Below are 24,196 nucleotides of genomic sequence, written 5' to 3'. Positions count from 1 at the left end.
GGTCTAGGGTTTCTTACTTTAAGGGGTCTTTACATAGATCTGTATGACTTTAGAGGGGTCTGGTCTCTGTATTAGCTTAGAGATCTGGTTTGAGGTCTGTATTAGTTTAAGGGTTCTAGATTGGGGTCTGTATTAGATTGGGGGGTCTTTTCTTGAGTCTGTATTAATTTAGGGGGTCTGGATTGGGGTCCGTATTAGTTTAGGGGGTTTGAATTGGGGTCTTAATTAGTTTAGGGGGTCTAGATTGTGGTCTATTAGTTTAGTGGGTCTAGATTGTGGTTTATTAGTTTAGGGGGTCTGGAGTGGGGTGCGTATTAGTTTAGGGGGCCTAGATTGAGGTCTATTAGTTTAGTGGGTCTAGATCGGGGTCTATTAGTTTAGGGGGTCTGGAGTGGGGTGCGTATTAGTTTAGTGGGTCTAGATTGTGGTCTATTAGTTTAGGGGGTCTAGATCGGGGTCTATTAGTTTAGGGGGTCTGGATCGGGGTCCATATTAGTTTAGGGGGTCTGGATTGGGGTCCGTATTAGTTTAGGGGGTCTGGATTGGGGTCCGTATTAGTTTAGGGGGTCTAGATTGTGGTCTATTAGTTTAAGGGGTCTAGATCGGGGTCTATTAGTTTAGGGGGTCTGGATTGGGGTCCGTATTAGTTTAGGGGGTCTAGATTGTGGTCTATTAGTTTAGGGGGTCTAGATCGGGGTCTATTAGTTTAGGGGGTCTGGATCGGGGTCCATATTAGTTTAGGGGGTCTGGATTGGGGTCCGTATTAGTTTAGGGGGTCTGGATTGGGGTCCGTATTAGTTTAGGGGGTCTGGATTGGGGTCCGTATTAGTTTAGGGGGTCTAGATTGTGGTCTATTAGTTTAAGGGGTCTGGATTGGGGTCCTTATTAGTTTAGGGGGTCTAGATTGTGGTCTATTAGTTTAGGGGTCTAGATTGGGGTCGGTATTAGTTTAGGGGGGTCTGGTCAGGTGTCCATTATTGTATTGGGGTCTTTTCTGAGGTCTGTATTTGTTCTGGGGTCCGGTCCTGGGTGTGGTGTATTTTTGGGGGTCTGTATCAGTTTTGTGGTCTGGTGTGGACGGTGTCTGTATTTTCGGGGGGTCTAGTCTGGGGTTTCTCTTTCCCCCACAAACGCCCCTTCTCGCCACTAAGGACACAGACTTCACACAGCAAGCAGAGATCCTGCCCATGATGGCGGACTGGTGACGAAGGTACAATCAGACAATGGACACGACCAGGACCGGGAGCGGAGCAGCAGAATCAGCGGCACCGGGCGCTCACGTGACGCCGCCGGTTGCTAGGAGACGCGTTGTGAGTTGTTGCGTCAGCCAGTCACGTGCGCGGGGCGCGGTGACGTCAGGACGCAGCGAGAAGGCGTGGCGCTGCGCGGTCCCTGTGAGTGGGAAGTGGATAGATAGAGGCCCCGGAGGCTGCTGTCACTGCCAGGCCGCGCTGCGTCTTCTCCTCCCGCCTCACCCGCCGCCCTCACCGTCCGACATGTGCGACAAGGAGCTGATGTGGGCGCTGAAGAACGGAGACCTGGACGCGGTGAAGGAGCTCATCTCCGGGGTGAGGAGCCGCGGGCTGTGTGTATACACCGTGTGTGTACCGTGTGTATATACCGTGTGTGTGACGGGGAGAGGGCAGAAGACCGCCGCGCCCTGCTGTCACGTGATCACACTTTCTTTCCCCGCCCCCTCCTCCTTATATGGGGTAGTCACGGCCCCGCCCACTCCCCCCACCAATATTTGGAGGGTCATTATAGATGAGGTGTTTTTTTCCCACATTCTTAAAGGGATTGTACATAGGATAACGCCCTTTCAGTAATAGACATCCTGGCCCCGCCCAGTGGACTCTTCAGACCTCATTTGCATACGATGCAGTGTTGTTCCTAAGACCCCTTTTTATGGAGCTCGCCTTTAAGTTGAATCAGTTGTCACCCAACTTTAAAGGGGAAAAAAATGCTACATTAATAATTGTGTGTGCTTCAGAGCTGAAATCTCCCCTGCGCTGCTCCTGCCCAGGACGTTCTCTGTGTGCAGCCGTTAAACCAGCCCCCCTGGGGTTAATGCTGCACTGTGGAAGCTGCAAGAGTTCAGCTCTGAAGCTTCAACGCCGTTCTGGACTTAGGAATTGTTAGAGGTAATAATCACAGACGGCAAACTGACAAGCGGAAGGGTCAGCGGCCTCCCTGCGCCCGGTGGGGCATGCTGGGAATTGTAGTTCTAACGCCTAGTTAAATTTACGGGCTGCAGAGTTCAGCTCCAGATGACAACAACCGACCCATCACCTGGAGGCCAAAGGTGTCGGGTATTAGGGAAGAGCTAGTTATGCAACTGTCCAATAACCCTCGACTATTAATAGAGGAGCTAAAGTTCAGAGCGCAGCTCAGGAGGATTATGTGTTCACTCACCGTGGGATTCCCAGAGGCCACAGCACCTGTGGACTGGATATAATGATACAAGTACTGGAGAGATGGCAATAGTGAGCGCAGCTCTGGAGTATAACACAGGATGTAACTCAGGATCAGTAAAGTAATGTATGTACACAGTGACTGCACCAGCAGAATAGTGAGTGCAGCTCTGGAGTATAATATAGGATGTAACTCAGGATCAGTAATATAATGTATGTACACAGTGACTGCACCAGCAGAATAGCGAGTGCAGCTCTGGGGTATAATACAGGATGTAACTCAGGATCCGTAATGTACGTACACATTGACTGCACCAGCAGAATAGTGAGTGCAGCTCTGGAGTATAATACAGGAGGTAACTCAGGATCAATAATGTAATGTATGTACACAGTGACTGCACCAGCAGAATAGTGAGTGCAGCTCTGGGGTATAATACAGGATGTAACTCAGGATCAGTAAAGTAATGTATGTACACAGTGACTGCACCAGCAGAATAGTGAGTGCAGCTCTGGAGTATAATACAGGATGTAACTCAGGATCAGTAATATAATGTATGTACACAGTGACTGCACCAGCAGAATAGTGAGCGCAGCTCTGGGGTATAATACAGGATGTAACTCAGGATCCGTAATGTACGTACACATTGACTGCACCAGCAGAATAGTGAGTGCAGCTCTGGAGTATAATACAGGATGTGACTCAGGATCAGTAATGTAATGTATGTACACAGTGACTGCACCAGCAGAATAGTGAGCGCAGCTCTGGGGTATAATACAGGATGTAACTCAGGATCAGTAATGTATGTACATAGTGACTGCACCAGCAGAATAGTGAGCGCAGCTCTGGAGTATAATACAGGATGTAACTCAGGATCAGTAATGTAATGTATGTACACAGTGACTGCACCAGCAGAATAGTGAGCGCAGCTCTGGGGTATAATACAGGATGTAACTCAGGATCAGTAATGTATGTACATAGTGACTGCACCAGCAGAATAGTGAGCGCAGCTCTGGGGTATAATACAGGATGTAACTCAGGATCAGTAATGTATGTACATAGTGACTGCACCAGCAGAATAGTGAGTGCAGCTCTGGAGTATAATACAGGATGTAACTCAGGATCAGTAATGTAATGTATGTACATAGTGACTGCACCAGCAGAATAGTGAGTGCAGCTCTGTAGTATAATGCAGGATGTAACTCAGGATCAGTAATGTAATGTATGTACACAGTGACTGCACCAGCAGAATAGTGAGTGCAGCTCTGGAGTATAATACAGGATGTAACTCAGGATCAGTAATGTAATGTATGTACACAGTGACTGCACCAGCAGAATAGTGAGTGCAGCTCTGTAGTATAATGCAGGATGTAACTCAGGATCAGTAATGTAATGTATGTACACAGTGATTGTTCCAGCAGAATAGTGAGTGCAGCTCTGGGGCTCTGCAGAACGTGTGTGCCTGCTCTGGTTGCTGAGCGCCTCAGGTCTCGGTGAAGTCATATGATGAGCCTTTCACAATGGATCTGGCACGGTAATTGCTTGTGTGTGACTTCACCAGACCTACGTTTGGATCTGTAGTAATGTGTCTATTCCTGGAGGTGGCGTAATGTCGGGCTGAAAAAAAAATTATGATGGTGGGGGACGAGGTGATGAGCCGTGGTGATGGTGGGGGACGGGGTGATGAGCCGTGGTGATGGTGGGGGACGGGGTGATGAGCCGCGGTGATGGTGGGAGGTGAAGGTGATGAGCCGCGGTGATGGTGGGGGACGAGGTGATGAGCCGCGGTGATGGTGGGGGGGCGAGGTGATGAGCCGTGGTGATGGTGGGGGGCGAGGTGATGAGCCGTGGTGATGGTGGGGGGCGAGGTGATGAGCCGTGGTGATGGTGGGGGGCGAGGTGATGAGCCGTGGTGATGGTGGGGGGCGAGGTGATGAGCCGTGGTGATGGTGGGGGGCGAGGTGATGAGCCGTGGTGATGGTGGGGGGCGAGGTGATGAGCCGTGGTGATGGTGGGGGGGCGAGGTGATGAGCCGCGGTGATGGTGGGGGGGGGGGGGGCGAGGTGATGAGCCGCCGTGATGGTGGGTTCGTCTTTCATCCTCCTGTTACTGTAGAGTTTTAAAGTGACACTCCCAAGATCATAAATAAGGCGGGTAAGTGGACAAGCTCTAAAGGTTAAATTTAATGTCGTAAAGGTGATATTTCGCCTCTGATCAGCACCCGACCATCATGGGTTGTCGCACACTGTGTCAGCGCTGGGTTATTATTCCCTGACAGCAAACGGAGATCTTGACCTGTTTACATTTGTCACATAAACTGCAGGACTCGAGCTGAAACCAGAAACCTGCAGATAACGGGGCGATGGTGGTGAATCACCCGGGAACTTTGGACATTTTGCAGGGGGAGATAACGGATGCCTGTAATTGTCACGTCAGGGATGTGTGTGAATGTGTCCAGACAGCTGGGACCCTGCTGTGTAGTTACAGGGGACGGGGCGAGGGGCAGGTTCCCATTATGTGTAGTTACAGGGGGCGAGGGGCAGGTTCCCATTATGTGTAGTTACAGGGGGCGAGGGGCAGGTTCCCATTATGTGTAGTTACAGGGGGCGAGGGGCAGGTTCCCATTATGTGTAGATTCAGGGGCTGGGCGAGGGGCAGGCTCCTGTGCAGTGTAGTTATAGGGGACGGGGCGAGGGGCAGGCTCCTGTGCAGTGTAGTTATAGGGGACGGGGCGAGTGGCAGGCTCCTGTGCAGTGTAGTTATAGGGGACGGGGCGAGTGGCAGGCTCCTGTGCAGTGTAGTTATAGGGGACGGGGTGAGGGGCAGGCTCCTGTGCCGTGTAGTTACAGGGGACGGGGTGAGGGGCAGGCTCCTGTGCAGTGTAGTTACGGGGGGCATGGCGAGGGGCAGGAGGCACCGGTGCTGAGGAGATAAATATTATGGAAAATCCGGTGTGTTTAGCCCATTTAATGGCGGTGGTCCTGGTGCCCTGCAGCAGGGGGTGGGTGCCTCTAGTACTATTCTGATGGGGTTCATCATTTGTGCACATGAACCAGGGAGCTCAGGATGATCAGTTTCTGCAGTCTTTGGTGCCCTGTTGCAGCTCCTCCGCTCAGTCTGCGGCGATTTCCCCCCCTGAGGCTGCACCTGTCCTGCGTCGTAGTGAATCCCCCCAACCTTGGCAATGTTCAGACCTTTTCCCACGATCGCTATCGGCCAGGCTGCTCCTCTTAGATTGGTGGCAGGACGCGCAGGTTACGTCACTTTCTAGAATGTTTCGTAGATAATTGCCCGAGGTGAGAACTGCCGGTATGAGAGGAGTGCGCTGACCTTGTGGGGGGCAGTGATATGATGTGAACGATCACAGACCCCAGAGTTAGGTTCTCCAGCAGCACCGAGTATTTCAGGAGAGGAGTGCGCTGACCTTGTGGGGGGCAGTGATATGATGTGAGAGATCACAGACCCCAGAGTTAGGTTCTCCAGCAGCACCGAGTATTTCAGGAGAGGAGTGCGCTGACCTTGTGGGGGGCAGTGATATGATGTGAGAGATCACAGACCCCAGAGTTAGGTTCTCCAGCAGCACCGAGTATTTCAGGAGAGGAGTGCGCTGACCTTGTGTTGGGCAGTGATATGATGTGAGAGATCACAGACCCCAGAGTTAGGATCTCCAGCAGCACAGAGTATTTCAGGAGAGGAGTGTGCTGACCTTGTGGGGGGCAGTGATATGATGTGAACGATCACAGACCCCAGAGTTAGGTTCTCCAGCAGCACCGAGTATTTCAGGAGAGGAGTGCGCTGACCTTGTGGGGGGCAGTGATATGATGTGAACGATCACAGATCCCAGAGTTAGGTTCTCCAGCAGCACCGAGTATTTCAGGAGAGGAGTGCGCTGACCTTGTGGGGGGCAGTGATATGATGTGAGAGATCACAGACCCCAGAGTTAGGTTCTCCAGCAGCACAGAGTATTTCAGGAGAGGAGTGTGCTGACTTTGCAGGAAGCGGTGACCCGTTGTGTTCTCGCCTTGGTCACCGCTGGCTCGGGCGTGCTGGGCTTTGTGGTGCTTTCACTTTCGCGGTCGGGGTCTCTCCTACTGCTGTGCTGTTGAGTCTGAGCTATTGTTCCCTGTTATCAGCCATTGTAGGCTGGCTAGTTGTGAGCCGGCTGCGGTGATTACTGCACACCGCTGTCCTGGGAATGGCATATAATAAGAGAGGCAGCGATCCTACGAATGAGGGTCCCGTGACCCCCATCCCGCCTGGGGGGCTGCTCTATTATGGCCAGTAATAAATGCGGAGGTGGTCGTCGGTGCGGCCCGTTCCATTCACTTTTATGGGAGACACAAAAAGTTGCGCGTACTTTCTAAGATAACTCCCATAAAAGAGGGGGAATTGGGAGCCTGGGGCACCGGACACCCGTCTTAAAGCAAATCTGCGGGTTCTGCTTGTTGGCCGCACACTGCTCCGCCATCTCTCGTAACTCGCTTTTTGGCCCTGTGCGTTCGGCTCTTGGATACGGATCTGATGCGTCGGCAAAAAAAAAATAAATACAGTTATTTAGGTGCAACATAAAATGTGTAATTGTCAGATTGTCCGGCTCCTGAGCGAGCCGCAACCTGCGCAGAACAGGCGGGGACGAGCTGCTGCTCCATTCCTCTGCCTCCTCTGCGCTGGTTGGGTCACCGCCTGAATGGGAAAATGATTGCAGCATCTGTTATGACATAAGAGAAGTTACGCGGCGTCGCTCCTCTACTTTTAGGAGAGCAACATACAATAAACGGAACCTCATAGAACCTGATAAAACAATGGCTGCCAGCAGCTACCACTAGGGGGAGCTAGCTGTAGACAAGTGGCCTTTATTCACCACTAGGGGGAGCTAGCTGTAGACAAGTAGCCTTTATTCACCACTAGGGGGAGCTAGCTGTAGACAAGTGGCCTTTATTCACCACTAGGGGGAGCTAACTGTAGACAAGTGGCCTTTATTCACCACTAGGGGGAGCTAACTGTAGACAAGTGGCCTTTATTCACCACTAGGGGGAGCTAGCTGTAGACTAGTGGCCTTTATTCACCACTAGGGGGAGCTAGCTGTAGACTAGTGGCCTTTATTCACCACTAGGGGGAGCTAGCTGTAGACTAGTGGCCTTTATTCACCACTAGGGGGAGCTAGCTGTAGACTAGTGGCCTTTATTCACCACTAGGGGGAGCTAGCTGTAGACTAGTGGCCTTTATTCACCACTAGGGGGAGCTAGCTGTAGACTAGTGGCCTTTATTCACCACTAGGGGGAGCTAGCTGTAGACTAGTGGCCTTTATTCACCACTAGGGGGAGCTAGCTGTAGACTAGTGGCCTTTATTCACCACTAGGGGGAGCTAGCTGTAGACTAGTGGCCTTTATTCACCACTAGGGGGAGCTAGCTGTAGACTAGTGGCCTTTATTCACCACTAGGGGGAGCTAGCTGTAGACTAGTGGCCTTTATTCACCACTAGGGGGAGCTAGCTGTAGACTAGTGGCCTTTATTCACCACTAGGGGGAGCTAGCTGTAGACTAGTGGCCTTTATTCACCACTAGGGGGAGCTAGCTGTAGACTAGTGGCCTTTATTCACCACTAGGGGGAGCTAGCTGTAGACTAGTGGCCTTTATTCACCACTAGGGGGAGCTAGCTGTAGACTAGTGGCCTTTATTCACCACTAGGGGGAGCTAGCTGTAGACTAGTGGCCTTTATTCACCACTAGGGGGAGCTAGCTGTAGACTAGTGGCCTTTATTCGGGAAACCACATGGTGTCGACTCATAGGCAATGCTGAACTTCTTATAGGAGTGCCACAATGTTTGTTTTTTTTTTTTTTTTTTGGACAGGGTGTGGATGTCAACCGGACGCTGGAGGGAGGACGAAAGCCTCTACATTACGCCGCAGACTGCGGGCAGGACGAGACCCTGGAATATCTCTTGGCAAAAGGAGCCGATATTAATGTAGGTGTCGACGCCATGCACCGTACCCGTTCCTGTAAAATTGTCTGCTTTCAGCCACCACTAGAGGGAGCCTTAGCCGTCGACTGGAGACATAGTAGAGCGGCGCCATGGATGACAGACCTTCACATGGAGGTTTTTGTTTTTTAGGCTGCAGATAAACATGGCATCACCCCTCTCCTGTCCGCCTGCTACGAGGGTCACTTCAAAACTGTCAAGCTGCTTCTGGAAAGGGTGAGTGTCTATACGATACTATGGCTGACAGGTCCTGGAAAAATGCATCCGGACAGGGGCTGCTGTGGGGGTGAGACATCCCCTTTAATTTGGAAAACTACCAACCAATAGAAATGTCTTTCTGCCTGCTTATCCACACAATAGTAGCATAGCTGAAGAGGCTACTTCTCCAGAGAAACGAAGCTGCCAGAGGGAGGAGGAGACTGATTCTCTAAGATGACAGAGGGTGAAGGAGATTTTTTCTTTCCAGTGCCTTTCCCCAGGAAGTAAAATTGATGGGGAAAATATCTATATATTTTCATATGCAGAAACGGTGCAAAGTAAAAGCATTTCAGGGCTTTTAATCAGCAATCAGAAATTGCTAATTCTATGGAATAAGAATTCCAGAATCCGGTGATTGATTCCAAGCAGCTGATTGGTCGATCGTGTCCCGGACATTCTATGCGGATTTTAGATTGGTGATGGATGTTCTTTTTCGCCCACGCTTACATCCTTGCCCAGTGCATTTCATTGATCCAAGGGGGGAACTGGTCCCGTTTTCCACCTCGGCCCATTCAGCTTCTCGTCTTGTCACAAGCGGTTTTCGACTTTAATGTCAAATCCATTTTTTCTGGACGCGAGAACCTGAGCGGCACCGTCCATTACAGAGAGCACGCTCATTATTCTTAATATGGATGCTTTTATTTTTTTTCCTACTAATAAAGATTAAAGCGCTCCTGGAAGTGATTTTCCTGCAGCCGCAGCGTTAGAGGATTAATTTATTCGGTCCATGAATGGCTCGTTATATCAATGATTCCCGTCTAATATATTTAGTAAGGTCATTCCAGTGTCCGCCGTGTGAAGACGGAGAAGCAATGCTTTACTAATAGGATATGCGCCTCTCTTTACTTTTCTTTTTTTTTTTTCTTTGTCATGTTGTGCAAAAACATTCAACCGCTTACTGACCTGTGACTCTAAAAATGTTGCAATTTCTGTCTTATTAAAATGTTTGTCTTTTGCACATTGCTGACTGCCTCCTCCCCCCTCTCTGCACATTGCTGACTGCCTCCTCCCCTCCTCTCTGCACATTGCTGACTGCCTCCTCCCCCCCCTCTCTGCACATTGCTGACTGCCTCCTCCCCCCTCTCTGCACATTGCTGACTGCCTCCTCTCTGCACATTGCTGACTGCCTCCTCCCCCCCCTCTCTGCACATTGCTGACTGCCTCCTCCCCCCTCTCTGCACATTGCTGACTGCCTCCTCCCCCCTCTCTGCACATTGCTGACTGCCTCCTCTCTGCACATTGCTGACTGCCTCCTCCCCCCCCTCTCTGCACATTGCTGACTGCCTCCTCCCCCCTCTCTGCACATTGCTGACTGCCTCCCCCCTCTCTGCACATTGCTGACTGCCTCCCCCCTCTCTGCACATTGCTGACTGCCTCCTCCCCTCCTCTCTGCACATTGCTGACTGCCTCCTCTCTGCACATTGCTGACTGCCTCCTCCCCCCTCTCTGCACATTGCTGACTGCCTCCTCCCCCCTCTCTGCACATTGCTGACTGCCTCCCCCCTCTCTGCACATTGCTGACTGCCTCCTCCCCTCCTCTCTGCACATTGCTGACTGCCTCCTCTCTGCACATTGCTGACTGCCTCCTCCCCCCCTCTCTGCACATTGCTGACTGCCTCCTCCCCCCCTCTCTGCACATTGCTGACTGCCTCCTCCCCCCCCTCTCTGCACATTGCTGACTGCCTCCTCCCCCCCCTCTCTGCACATTGCTGACTGCCTCCTCCCCCCTCCTCCCTGCACATTGCTGACTGCCTCCTCCCCCCTCCTCCCTGCACACTGCCTCATCCCCCCCCCCCCCCCCCTCTCTGCACATTGCTGGCTGCCTCCCCTCTGCACATTGCTGACTGCCTCCTCCCTGCACACTGCTGACTGCCTCCTCCTCTCTGCACACTGCTGACTGCCTCCTCCCCCCTCCTCCCTGCACACTGCCTCCTCCCCCCCCCTCTCTACACACTGCTGACTGCCTCCCCCCCTGCACATTGCTGACTGCCTCATCCCCCCCCCCTCTCTGCATATTGCTGGCTGCCTCCTCCCTGCACACTGCTGACTGCCTCCTCCTCTCTGCACACTGCTGACTGCCTCCTCCCCCCCCCCCTCTGCACACTGCTGACTGCCTCCCCCCCCCCCCCCCCCCCTGCACATTGCTGGCTGCCTCCTCCCTGCACACTGCTGACTGCCTTCTCCTCTCTGCACACTGCTGACTGCCTCCTCCCCCCCTCTCTACACACTGCTGACTGCCTCCTCCCCCCTCCTCTCTGCACACTGCTGACTGCCTCCTCCCCCCCCCCCCCCCCCCTCTGCACACTGCTGACTGCCTCCTCCCTGCACACTGCTGGCTGCCTCCCCCCCTGCACATTGCTGACTGCCTCCTCCCCCCTCCTCTCTGCACACTGCTGACTGCCTCCTCCTCTCTGCACACTGCTGACTGCCTCCTCCCCCCCCCCCCCCCCTCTGCACATTGCTGACTGCCTCCTCCCTGCACACTGCTGGCTGCCTCCCCCCCTGCACATTGCTGACTGCCTCCTCCCCCTCCTCCCTGCACCTTGCTGACTGCCTCCTCCCCCCTCCTCCCTGCACATTGCTGACTGCCTCCTCCCCCCTCCTCCCTGCACACTGCTGACTGCCTCCTCCCCCCTCCTCCCTGCACACTGCTGACTGCCTCCTCCCCCCTCCTCCCTGCACACTGCTGACTGCCTCCTCCCCCCTCCTCCCTGCACACTGCTGACTGCCTCCTCCCCCTCCTCCCTGCACACTGCTGACTGCCTCCTCCCCCTCCTCCCTGCACACTGCTGACTGCCTCCTCCCCCTCCTCCCTGCACACTGCTGACTGCCTCCTCCCCCTCCTCCCTGCACACTGCTGACTGCCTCCTCCCCCCTTCCTCCCTGCACACTGCTGACTGCCTCCTCCCCCCTTCCTCCCTGCACATTGCTGACTGCCTCCTCCCCCCTTCCTCCCTGCACACTGCTGACTGCCTCCTCCCCCCCCTCCTCCCTGCACATTGCTGACTGCCTCCTCCCCCCTTCCTCTCTGCACACTGCTGACTGCCTCCTCCTCCTCTCTGCACACTGCTGACTGCCTCCTCCTCCTCTCTGCACACTGCTGACTGCCTCCTCCCCCCCTCTGCACACTGCTGACTGCCTCCTCCCCCCCCTCTGCACACTGCTGACTGCCTCCTCCCCCCCCTCTGCACATTGCTGACTGCCTCCTCCCCCCCACTCTCTGCACATTGCTGACTGCCTCCTCCCTGCACACTGCTGACTGCCTCCTCCTCTCTGCACATTGCTGACTGCCTCCCCCCCCCTCCCCCCTCTGAACACTGCTGACTGTATCCCCCCTCCCCCCCCTGCACATTGCTGACTGCCTCCCCCCTGCACATTGCTGACTGCCTCCCCCCTGCACATTGCTGACTGCCTCCCCCCTGCACATTGCTGACTGCCTCCCCCCCCTGCACATTGCTGACTGCCTCCCCCCTCCCCCCTGCACATTGCTGACTGCCTCCCCCCTGCACATTGCTGACTGCCTCCCCCCTGCACATTGCTGACTGCCTCCCCCCCCTGCACATTGCTGACTGTATCCCCCCTCCCCCCTGCACATTGCTGACTGCCTCCCCCCTGCACATTGCTGACTGCCTCCCCCCTGCACATTGCTGACTGCCTCCCCCCTGCACATTGCTGACTGCCTCCCCCCTGCACATTGCTGACTGCCTCCCCCCTGCACATTGCTGACTGCCTCCCCCCTGCACATTGCTGACTGCCTCCCCCCTGCACATTGCTGACTGCCTCCCCCCTGCACATTGCTGACTGCCTCCCCCCTGCACATTGCTGACTGCCTCCCTATTCTCGTAGCACATTTCAGGTCTCCTCTCAGTACTCGTGGGGGTTCCAGCAGTCCGACCTCCGTTGATTAGACCCCCTAGTGTGTCGGGGGGGGGGGGGGGGGCTGTAACGGGATCGCCCCCCCGCTCGCGTCCAGTGGGTCAGTGAGCGGCTTTCGGACAGTTGTGCAAAACCGTTAATTAGTTTTGCTTTCAGACGTGCGACCTTCCTGTTTTCGTTAGGATTATTCTTGTTTTTTTTATTATTTTTTTTCCTGCTTTTCCCTGGTGGCCATGTCTTCTCTTGCTCCGCACTTCAGTGTCCGCGTCTCCTCCTCTGCATTCTTCCTACACCGCACGCTTCCAAAAAATGTAATTAAATGTTTACTTGGCGCATAACCGCGCCGTCGTGTGCCGCACGTCCGTCCGTCTCTGCTGTTCTGCGCGGCCCAGTGGAGCACGACATGACCCTTCTTCTAATTTTCTCTGCTGCTTTGTAACCTACAAGTGATAATGCGCCCGGGGTGCCAGCGTCCTCCGCCAGTTATCTCACCGCCGCTATGCCGTCTGTGCTGGAATTAGTGGCTTAGCATATTTCGAGGATCTTGCCGTCCACCGCCTGGCATCTGTCCGTCAGATTTGTCTCCTTTTATGCCTGGATAAAAGCGGCGAGGACCGGGGTGCGGCGTAACCCGGGCGTCCTGCTTTTGTGCTGAGATTACGGCAGAATACCCCCATCACCCTGGTGAGATCGCTCCTCTCTAGGCTGCTCCATTTTAACATTGTTCATCCTGGGCCTCCTGATTCACGACTGCAATGTCCACATCGATATTCTAGACCAATTGGATTCTCTAGCACTCAGGGTTTTTTTCCTATCTTCAGAGGTGACAAGTGTAGCTTAAAGGACTTGTCACATACCTAAAATATCTTTTATCATTATTTTTTTTTTTTTTTTTTTTTTTAACCTGGTTTTTTAAATCCGGCGATGTTTTTCTCTTCTTCCTACCCCTCTCGGTTCATGAGATATGGCCCCGTCTTCTCTGTATATAAGCTTTACATTTTAAAGCCAACTGGGCGTGGCCTTAAAGAAGATTGCGCGAGAAAAGTGATTATCACACCCACTTGGCTAGAAAGACTAGACTTTTATACAGGTAAGAAGGGGCCATATCTCAGGAACGGAGAGGCGCAGGAACGCAAGAAAAACGTCGCTGAATTCAGGGAAAACGTCGGCATTTACACCAGGTAAGCAAAAATTACATATTCATAGAAACTGGGGAACAGCGCCTCTGTCATGTAGTGGCCATTCTCAGTACTACAGCTCGGGTCACATTCACTGCAGTACTTGAGAACGTCCACTACATAGTACATGGAGCTGAAAACAAATAATAAAATGTATGGGGGTCCTTAGATCTTTTTAAAGGGGTAGTCCAGAACTAGAAAAACATGGCTGCATTCTTTCAGAAACAGCCCCACACCTGTACACAGGTCATGCCTAGTATTACTGATTAGTCTTATATTCATTTGTCCACAGCCTGAAATTTACTTTCTTGATGCCTCCCAAAATGGATAAAAAATGAAGCAGAGCTTCAATGAAAAACTTCATTGTTTTGTGTCCTACGCAGATCGATGCGTTTCAACGATCCTTCCATAAGCCTACACAGATCAGGCAGATCTATCTAACAGAACTTTGGGGATAGTTTATTCTTTTTTCTTGGATATCCAGACTTGGCGATGCCTTTTTGTGAAGAGTCTGGATCCAGTGATCGGTTAAGAGGTTACCGCCGGATGAAGCCCCTTTATCTCCTCCGGCATGGTGAAGGTCGTTACATTACACCCCCATTTATTTTAGCAGCACATTACAAACGACGTGTCTGGCGGCGGAGACTCTGCAGGCGACGATAAGATCACAACACACGGGAAACAGTTCATCTTTCCAGGAAGGCCTCAGCACACGGACGGCCGTTTCCCTGACCGGCGTTTCATGGAAAGCGTCTGACTGGCAGATCTCGCAGATGATGGAGGTTGACGCTCGCAGAGCTGCAGCCTAGCAGATAAGGAGAGGACGGCACAGAGCAGGAACGTGAGGCAAATCCTAATGTCCGTCATCGGGACGTGACAAGTGCTCGCAATGGAAGGTGATGTCTGATGGATTCCTCCAGGGCTTTGGGCTGGTAGATGAACCCTTTCGGGAGGATTGGGTGTGTATGGGACCCTCACCGTCTTGTCCCCTCTCCTCATTGGGCAAGCGTTCATGAAAGCGATGGCTGCAGGTCAAGTGACCCCCAAGTATCTAAGGGCAGCTCTCGGCAAGGGATCTTGGTCGGTAGAGTTAGCAAATTACCATGACCTCTTCTGGAGAAACTAGCCATTTTTGGTCGACCTCCGATAGAGACCAAAGGAACGCTTTTCTGGCCTCCATCAAGTATAGGCAAACACAAAGTAAGACCACCCTATGTGGAAACGGTACAATCTTGCCGTAACTCAAGGGCAACCAAAAGTGTGATGTTAAAAAAGGGCGATTCGGGGGTCTGTGGAACGCCGGGCAATGCCCCTTGGACGTGTGGTGGTCAATTAAATGTGTGACGCGGAGATGCATTTGGCGGAAGCTTTGGGGTGTTTGCGGCGCGCGTCGAGGTGGCAGTTTACAGGTCTTATTGACAGAAGGAGCAGCGGCGATGTGACTGACGTCCGCGTAGCCCCCCCACCAGAATAAGCTAATGAAGTGCAAGAAATAATTATGTCTTTCATCGCTTTTTTTTTATTATTATTTTTTTTATTTCCTCGATTTAATCCGGTGGCGTTCAGGACACGGCGCTGTCAGTCTTACTCCGGCTTGTCTGTAGTTTTATCACCAATGTCCTTCACATGTTGCGCGATCCGGCTCCACTTGTTTTTCTTCTTCATTCAAAGACTTTTTTTTTTTTTTTTTTTTGTAATTAGTTGCCAGTGGAATCCTTTCCAAAGTAGTACGGATATTCCCCGAGTCATTCCCCACCCCCAACATCCCTCTTTAAAGATCAAGATGAGGAGGCTAGAAATCTGGCTCAGATCTTGAAAAGGGCCCTTCAGCTGTGCCGGGCTTATCAGACCGAGGAGGAATGTGATAAACACCAAGAAAGTTGTGTTTTATTTATTGATCGGCCTTGTGGCAGCCATAAACTTTCCGTCATGGGGGATCTGATATCCCTGCATCGCCTCCAGTCTGCTGTCTGTATCCTGTCGATATCGGGCGGTTGTGAACCTGTCATCTTTGTTTGTCCTATGACATGCGACGCGCTGCAGCCTCTCCTGTGCCTTGTCCTACTGACGTGTCTATAGCATCCAGCCCTCGGTGACGAGCAAACGAATGAACCATCGCTTCTGATAGATTTCTAATAATATTAGATGGAGCACTGCTTACTATGTAATCTCCTGTTAAAGCTTGGATTGGACATGTTCTCCATACTCTGGACATTCTAGGGAGGAGCTAGGGGCAGACGCGGACATTCTAGGGAGGAGCTAGGGGCAGACATGGACATTGTAGGGAGGAGCTAGGGGCAGACATGGACATTGTAGGGAGGAGCTAGGGGCGGACATTGTAGGGAGGAGCTAGGGGCGGATGCGGACATTGTAGGGAGGAGCTAGGGGCAAATGCGGACATTGTAGGGAGGAGCTAGGGGCGGACATTGTAGGGAGGAGCTAGGGGCGGACGCGGACATTGTAGGGAGGAGCTAGGGGCAGACATGGACATTGTAGGGAGGAGCTAGGGGCGGACATTGTAGGGAGGAGCTAGGGGCAGACATGGACATTGTAGGGAGGAGCTAGGGGCGGACATTGTAGGGAGGAGCTAGGGGCAGACATGGACATTGTAGGGAGGAGCTAGGGGCGGACATTGTAGGGAGGAGCTAGGGGCAGACATGGACATTGTAGGGAGGAGCTAGGGGCGGACATTGTAGGGAGGAGCTAGGGGCGGATGCGGACATTGTAGGGAGGAGCTAGGGGCAAATGCGGACATTGTAGGGAGGAGCTAGGGGCGGACATTGTAGGGAGGAGCTAGGGGCGGACATTGTAGGGAGGAGCTAGGGGCAGACATGGACATTGTAGGGAGGAGCTAGGGGCGGACATTGTAGGGAGGAGCTAGGGGCAGACATGGACATTGTAGGGAGGAGCTAGGGGCGGACATTGTAGGGAGGAGCTAGGGGCGGACATTGTAGGGAGGAGCTAGGGGCAGACATTGTAGGGAGGAGCTAGGGGCAGACATTGTAGGGAGGAGCTAGGGGCAGACATTGTAGGGAGGAGCTAGAGGCAGACATTGTAGGGAGGAGCTAGAGGCGGACATTGTAGGGAGGAGCTAGGGGCGGACATTGTAGGGAGGAGCTAGGGGCGGACACAGACATTGTAGGGAGGAGCTAGGGGCGGACATTGTAGGGAGGAGCTAGGGGCGGACATTGTAGGGAGGAGCTAGGGGCGGACATTGTAGGGAGGAGCTAGGGGCGGACATTGTAGGGAGGAGCTAGGGGCGGACATTGTAGGGAGGAGCTAGGGGCGGACATTGTAGGGAGGAGCTAGGGGCGGACGATCAATTTCTGAAAAAAAAAAAGTAAAGTTTGAATTGAAGTTTACTCCAGTAACCGAGCTCGCTCTGGTCTCCGTCAGTACAGACTGATGTGCCTGTGTGACCGGTATGGAGCGGGTTCAGCTCCTGAGCTCCTTCATTCATGGGCACCAGATGCAGGAAAGGGTTAAGACTTGAACTTGACAATGAAGCCCGGTGTCAGTCTGCTGCCGGAAAGCTGTAATTAAGGAGACAAACTCCCCTCGTTGGGTCGGATTTATTCTTCCCATAACACGTGCTCATTAATTTATTTGTTTTTTACTCATGAGAGATTGGATCCGAAATTCACATTCCTGTTTTATTACATCCTAGAGCCGACATTAGATCTACGAGCACAATCCGACCCCCTCTGAGGTCTGCGAACCGATAAACACGCAACACCGCCGCAAAACCAATTTCCAATATAAAGTGCTGCTGAAACTAATTACTGTTCTTTTTTTATAAATTAAAAAAAAAAAGCAATAAAGCTCCGTGGCGCAAGGCAGCAGAAAATAGCAATAGCATTAACCACTGTTTTTATTTAACTCTTTTTATTCATTATTTTATTTTTTATTTTTTTCCATTTCTTGTCCTTGAAGATATTTCCTGTAACTCATAAAAATGAATCTGTGGCTTAATGTACAAGTATTGTATATGGCGACAGGATCGCTGTACAAATCCCAGCTCATACTTTGGTTTTCTTTATTTTTTTTTTCTCTGATTAGTAACTTTTCAGTGCAGAGGTCTGATAGTAAGGAATAGTTCACTTTAAGAAAATAGTGCAATTCTTAAAGTTTAAAATCTTTAGAAAATTGTATTTTAAAAGGTTTAACCCCTTCCATGTATTGATACGAGTACATGAATTTAGCCCGATCCATACGCAGCAGGTGCCAGCTGTGTTATACTGCCGGGAATCGACCAGAGCTAGCTCCAATCGCTGCTGTCTAATCATCGATATGCCGCCGACAGTCTGTGACAGCGTCCAGGTTGCACAAAGCGATCTATCCGGGGACAAAATCACGATGAGCCATTGAGCTGTCCGTATTCCTGCCTCAGATGGGCTGGATCATGTGACTTTTTTTTTTTTTTTTTTTGCTATAGGTTTCAGCTTGAAGAACAAGATTACAGGCTCAAGTCCCCAATGGGGACTTAAAATAAATATAATAACGACAGAAAAAAATATAAAAAACATAGAATTTTAATTCATCCTCCTTTCCCATATCAAAAATTAATATTTATTTTAGAAATAAACATATGATGTCCATAAAATAAAAACCCCAACAGTTATACATTTGTTTTTTACTTTTTTTTTTTTACTATTCCACCCTAAAAACCAGTTGTGAATATTTATTTTTTCTTTATAGTTCACCCTTAAAATATATACCGTGTGTGTGTGTATGTATGTATGTATGTATGTATGTGTATATATATATATATATATATATATATATATATATATATATATATATATATATATATATATATATATATATATATATATATATATATTATTATATTTATTTTATTTTTTTTACTATTTTACCCAATATTAACCACTTATCCATAAAAGAAAAACCTACAGAAAAATAAAAACCAAGTAATGTCTCTTGAAATAAAGGGAGGAAAAAAATGAGTATGCAGATGAAAAAACAAAAATTCACCGGTCATAAGTTTGTTAAAGGGTTGGTGAAATTAGATTTTTTTTTTATTTTATTTTTTTTGTGCCCATTTTATTTTTTCTAAACGTTTTTTGTTTGTACTCATTATTACAAGCCTTCTCGCCCGCCTGTCATCGTCACTTACTGTTTTTCTTTTCTTTTTTTTTCGGCAGGGAGCTGACAAGAACGTAAAAGGACCCGACGGACTGAGTGCCTTGGAATCCACAGACAACCAGTCTATTAAGGACCTGCTTCATTGATGGGACTGGAGCTTGTCTGCGACTTCTGCCTCTCACTGCTGTCTTATTTTTATTTTAGTTTTTTCCTTTTCTGTTCTTTTTTTCTTTTGTTTTTGTTTTTTCTGCCATCTTTTAAATCCGAAGACGCAAAGTAACGACTGAGGGATCGTCGGCCGCCTTGTTCCACCAAATACCAAGCGCTAGGTTATGCTTTTTTTCGAAGATTAGCGAATGTACCGCTGTGACGGGCGGCGTGTCGCACGGGGTTAGACCTAGGAACAGTCCAAAACTCCTCATCCGTGGGGATTGTGCTCCGGGACGTTCACCCTGGGATTAACACATTGTTCTATACTGTTTAATAAAACGTTTCATCCCACGCGGGTTAATAAGGTTTTTGTATCTTTTAGACGATATCCTGACCCAAAGCCGCGAAACGCGCTCCCTGCCGCGGAGCACAGAACGGCAAAAATGGCAGCAAAACGGGGCAAAATCCAAAAATGTGCTTAAAGGAATAATCCTTTTTTTTTACCAGCATATTACAGATAAAATCCTGACTTTGCGGGTATTTTAGCTTTCTTGTCTTGTACGGATTTTGACATTTTTGTCCTGCAGTCACATCCATGTTTTTTTTTTTTTTAAGGCATTGATAGCTTTAAAATTAATATTTGTAGGTATATTTGCTCGTTTGGTAGCTATGTCTGCTCTGTTAAGAAGTTTACCAAGACCGCTGCAGCCACTGATTGGTTGCAGCGGTCAGGTTTCTACACTCTTTAGTCATCTCTGAACTCTGCAGGCAATCACAGGCTGCAACGGTCCTGGTAACTTCCAAACAGAGGAGACATAGATTCGGGAGCTGGATCGGCTCCGGAGAGGGTGTTTAAAGGCAAAGTATGCCTCCATTTGGTTTTAAAAGTATTGATGCCTTGAAGAAAATATATATATTTGGGTATCGGACAACCCCCTTAAGATCTATACATAATATCTGTGCCACGAATAATGGTCAGAAGTGGAGTTTTCCTTTAAGCACTTTCTGTAATCGTGATCTTTCCATTTCTACGCTACGGTTGGTGGAATTTTTTTTTTTTTTTTTTCCTATTCTTCCCTCCTTTGCTTCCGCCAACCTAGTAGTTGCTTTAAAACCTGCGCTGACGCTCGTTAGCTGCTTTTTATAGTGTATTTTTGTACCTGTTATTTGGAGGGATCTCATCAGCATTAGGACTGTAGTAATGTGTCGCATAAGATGGGACATGTAACGCTTCTGTACGCTGAACTTTTTTTTTTTTTTTTTGCGCCCAATGACTCTTAAAATTCATTGAATGTCTTTTTTTTTTTTTTTTTTTTTTGCTTTATTTTCAGAACTACTAAATCCGCTCCATTTTAGTGAACGACTTTCAGCTACAATTCCCAGCAATGCCCCCGCCGTCCCTGGGTGATTAAAATAAGCTGGGACAGGCCGATTAGTGACAAATTAGTTGGCGTAAACTAGACCACTTTTAGTAGAAGGCGTAAAAAGTAGAGCGCGCAGATCCTCTGATTCACACGTTGGTAGAGCGACCGAGAGATCCTTACTGCCCCCCGGGCACATCAACAGGGCAGAAGGAGAGTGTGCAAGTAGAACGCCAAGGAATATTTCAGACTGGTGCCCGCAGGGTAAAGGCTCACTAGACCTACAGCCTGCAGCTGAAGCCTCATGCAGTGAATCAATACACTAGTCGAAGTAAACCCCAGAAATTGCTACAGTTTGTTCTGTTTCTTAGGATTTTGTTGTGATTTGCTGCTTGATTTGCTGCTTTTTTGGGCCTTTATTTTGCCTGTAAGCATCAATTTTTTTTATTATTTTTTTCCAGAGTAGAGGCCCACTAAACCTAAAGCATATAATGATGCAGCAAATCACTAAACACATAGAACAGAATTCCTACTCTCCCACAATGCCATGTAAGAGTGAAGAAGAAATCAACATTGTAGCCATTTCTGGGACTTACTTCTGCTTGTCTATTGACTGACTACATCATTTTGTAGGCTGCGAACGCGGGTTTAGTGGACTTTTATTTTCCCTGTATATTAGCATGAATTTCTTTTTGAAGTAAAGGTCCACTAAACTTGGTCGGCAGCATAGAAATGATGCAGTCATTCAAGGGACAATTGAAAGAAATGGATTCTTTCTAAAGTAAAGGTCCACTGAACCTACAGTCTGCAGCATGCAAAAATATGAAGTAAAGTCACAAGCAGATGTAGATCCCAGAAATGGCTGCAGTATCTTTTTTTTTTTTTCTTTTCTTCACTCCTGCATAGCTTTGTGTAATTTGATATATTATTAGATGATGCAAGCTGTATGTTTAGTGGGCCTTTACTTTACATTGAGTACTCCTTTTTTTTTTTTTTTTCAAAGTCCCACTAAACCCGTTTAGTAAAACATTGCAGCCAATCACATCAGTATGTAAAGAAAATCCTGACACAATTCCATAGTTATAGAATTATAGTGAAATGATTGTGTGCGTTGTTTTTCTCTTCTGCTGCAGGGTGTAGGTTTAGTGGGCCTTTCCTTTTTTTTTTTTTTTTTTTTTTTTTTTTTTCTCTCCAATATTCTGAATCTAACTTGCCTATTCTATCTGCACACTCTCCCTCTTCTTATTAAAGTGGTCACAGGTCCATCTTTTGCCTTTTTCCAATTGTTACTCGCTTATTGATTTTTTTTTTTTTTTTTTTCTTTTTTTTTTTTTCTGCTGCAAAACGTTTTCGGAACCAGCGACGTCTCTGCCTCCTTTCCACTGAAGCACTTTTTACGATCCGGTGGGCAGTGTTGACGGTTCGTGTCATTGACTTTGAGCAGATTTACCTAAAACCAGCAAACTTTTTTTTTTTTTTTTTTTTTTGAGACCATTCCCATCACTCGGAAGACAACTTGCACTTCTAAATGGCACCAACTTCCTGCAGCTCCAGGACTTCGGCTGCTACAATACCTCCCAGCGAATGACGCCTGGTACTTTTCTATATGATGTCCGACACTCATTGGATGTTGATTATAGGTGATGAATGTATTCTGTGCATGGGGCCCCCCATCATGAATGCATGGGGCCCGTCATCGCTGTGCTACCGGATTTACCCAGGGTCATTCTTACGAGGCCTTAGACGTCAGACCCCCCAAGGAAAAAGCTTCATAGTAAGAGACTGGATTCAAGAGTTGCATCCTTCCTCCTTGACCTCCAACTGTTTGGCTTTCTTTTTGCTTTGCTTGCTTTGTCAATAACTTTGTTTCCTTTTTTCCCCTCCCTCCTTCTCACTAATAACTTACATAATTTCTTCTCTTTACAATTTTTTTTTTTTGTTCTATTCTGTTTGTAAAACTTTTACTTTCATCTGGAAGTTCACTCCAAAGGAAAAAGTACAATAAATATTAATAACTATGTGGTGTCTTAATAAGGAGGGGTTTAAAAAAAATGAATTAAGGGGTTTAATAGATTGATTGAACTGGTCTCAATGGAGTCCTGACAGGTGGCGTTTCTACCAATCAGATGGAGGCTGAGCACCATTCGCTGAGTAGTGGCCGTTTCCTGGTACTGCAGCTTAGCTCCTGACTGTAAATAGGCGCTGCAGTACCTGTGAATGGCCACTAGAGTGATCAGCTGCATTCACACTCCATTCACAGCCGGCCATAGCTTAAAACAGCTGCTCGATAGGGGTGTTGGACCCCACCGATCTGATATTGATGCCCTATCCAAAGTTATATAGTAATATAGTAAGCCTGGAAAAAACACTTGTAAGATTTAATTGTGAGTAACAGGTTAAAGTAGCGCCGCCCTTGTCCATGTGGATACTTACGGTATTGCAGCCTAGCCTCATTGAATAGTTCCAGGATTTAGAGTGTCGGGTACTCTGCTTCCCTGTGCACAGACACTATTCAAATATTAATTTATGGATGTGTGCAGCCACCACTAGGGGGAGCCAACCTATACATGTAATACACCGCTGCCTTTAATCTTGTGCTCCCCCTAGTGGTGACTTTATGGCTGTGTATTGGGTATTCCAGGATTTTAAAAATTGTTTGGCTTCAGTAGCGCTGCTCTTGTCCGTGGCTGTGTCTGCTATTGCAGTGTAGCCTGTTCAAGGGTGAGCATCGCGGCTATAAAAGAGAGGTGTTGGGACATGCAAACCATCACAGCTATACTAGAAAGGTGTCTGGACACACAAAGCATCACAGCTATGATAGAATGGTGTCACATCTTGCATACCCTGAAACAGTGTCTGCAAATTGAGATTCTGGTTTGGCTATTATCCTAAGTCATGTGACAAGGCTCGTTAAAGGGACGACTGACTTTTAGGATTGCTACTTCCAATATGTGACACTAGAGTTCTTCTAGTTCTCTTCCTCTCTGAAGAGACAATTTACATCTTGCAGAGCATCGCAGCTACGATAGAATTCTGTCAGAATACGCAGAGCATTGCAGCTATGACAGAATGCTGTCAGAACACGCAGAGTATCACAGCTTTGATAGAATGGTGTCTTCTTGCAGCGCATCGCAGCTATGATAGAAAGGTGTCACATCAAGCAGAGCATCACAGCTATGATAGATTTCTGTCAACACGCAGAGCATCACAGCTATGATAGAATGGTGTCTCTTCTCGCAGAGCATTGCAGCTATGATAGAAAGGTGTCACATCTTGCAGAGCATCACAGCTATGATAGAAAGGAGTCAGGACATGCAGAGCCTTGCAGCTTGCTATGTATCTGCAGACCAGTCCACTGCTAAAAGAATCAACAATGGCCACATGAGCATGAGATCTGGACCACGGAGCGATGGAACAAGGCGCCTGATTTGATGAATGCTGTTTCCCATCATGTGGCCGGTGCCTGTGCACCACTGACCTAGGGAAGAGGTGACACCAGTATGCTCTATGGGAAGCACGGGCAGACGGGGTAATGTGATGGGACCATAGTGTGATGGGATCCTGGCATGATGTGAATGTGTCGCCCACCTACATCACACAGACCCTCTTTTTGGCAGTGGGATCTTCTAATGATACCAGGATAATGGTTGGTCGGTAATACAGAACATGATAAATATCAAGGTGACAACATTGTCTCCTAATTCCTCAAATCTCAACCTGATCGATCTTGGATGAGCTGGAGATCCAGTCCAATCCATGGTGGGTGCATCGAGCCACTGGCAGGATCTCGCCGGCCTCCTGCGGGGAATGTGCGGAGTCCGGGCCTCACCGGGTCGGATCTTATCTCGGCGGCCAGGAGGGTTAATATTATGAAGGACT

At 49.2% G+C, this 24,196-nt stretch overlaps 1 protein-coding gene across 1 annotated transcript; it reads left to right on the top strand.

The window, feature by feature from the left end:
* Positions 1-1,366: 1,366 nt before the first annotated feature.
* Positions 1,367-22,335, top strand: MTPN (myotrophin). The gene is made up of 4 exons (XM_069763189.1): positions 1,367-1,568; positions 8,260-8,373; positions 8,521-8,604; positions 18,866-22,335. Exons 1-4 carry the CDS (start codon positions 1,497-1,499, stop codon positions 18,950-18,952), a joined length of 357 nt encoding a protein of 118 aa, XP_069619290.1. The 5' UTR covers positions 1,367-1,496; the 3' UTR covers positions 18,953-22,335.
* Positions 22,336-24,196: the final 1,861 nt, after the last annotated feature.

Source organism: Ranitomeya imitator, chromosome 4, assembly GCF_032444005.1.
Source record: "Ranitomeya imitator isolate aRanImi1 chromosome 4, aRanImi1.pri, whole genome shotgun sequence".
In the NCBI taxonomy this organism is placed as follows: Eukaryota; Metazoa; Chordata; class Amphibia; order Anura; family Dendrobatidae; genus Ranitomeya; species Ranitomeya imitator.
This window is presented reverse-complemented; position numbering and strand designations above follow the sequence as displayed.

Excerpts from the sequence above, each read along its gene's own strand:
- MTPN (XM_069763189.1), top strand. The coding sequence starts at position 1,497 with ATGTGCGACAAGGAGCTGATGTGGGCGCTGAAGAACGGAGACCTGGAC. Across the intron at positions 1,569-8,259 it reads TGAAGGAGCTCATCTCCGGG|GGTGTGGATGTCAACCGGAC; the intron begins GTGAGGAGCCGC and ends TTTTTTGGACAG. Across the intron at positions 8,374-8,520 it reads CAAAAGGAGCCGATATTAAT|GCTGCAGATAAACATGGCAT; the intron begins GTAGGTGTCGAC and ends TTTGTTTTTTAG.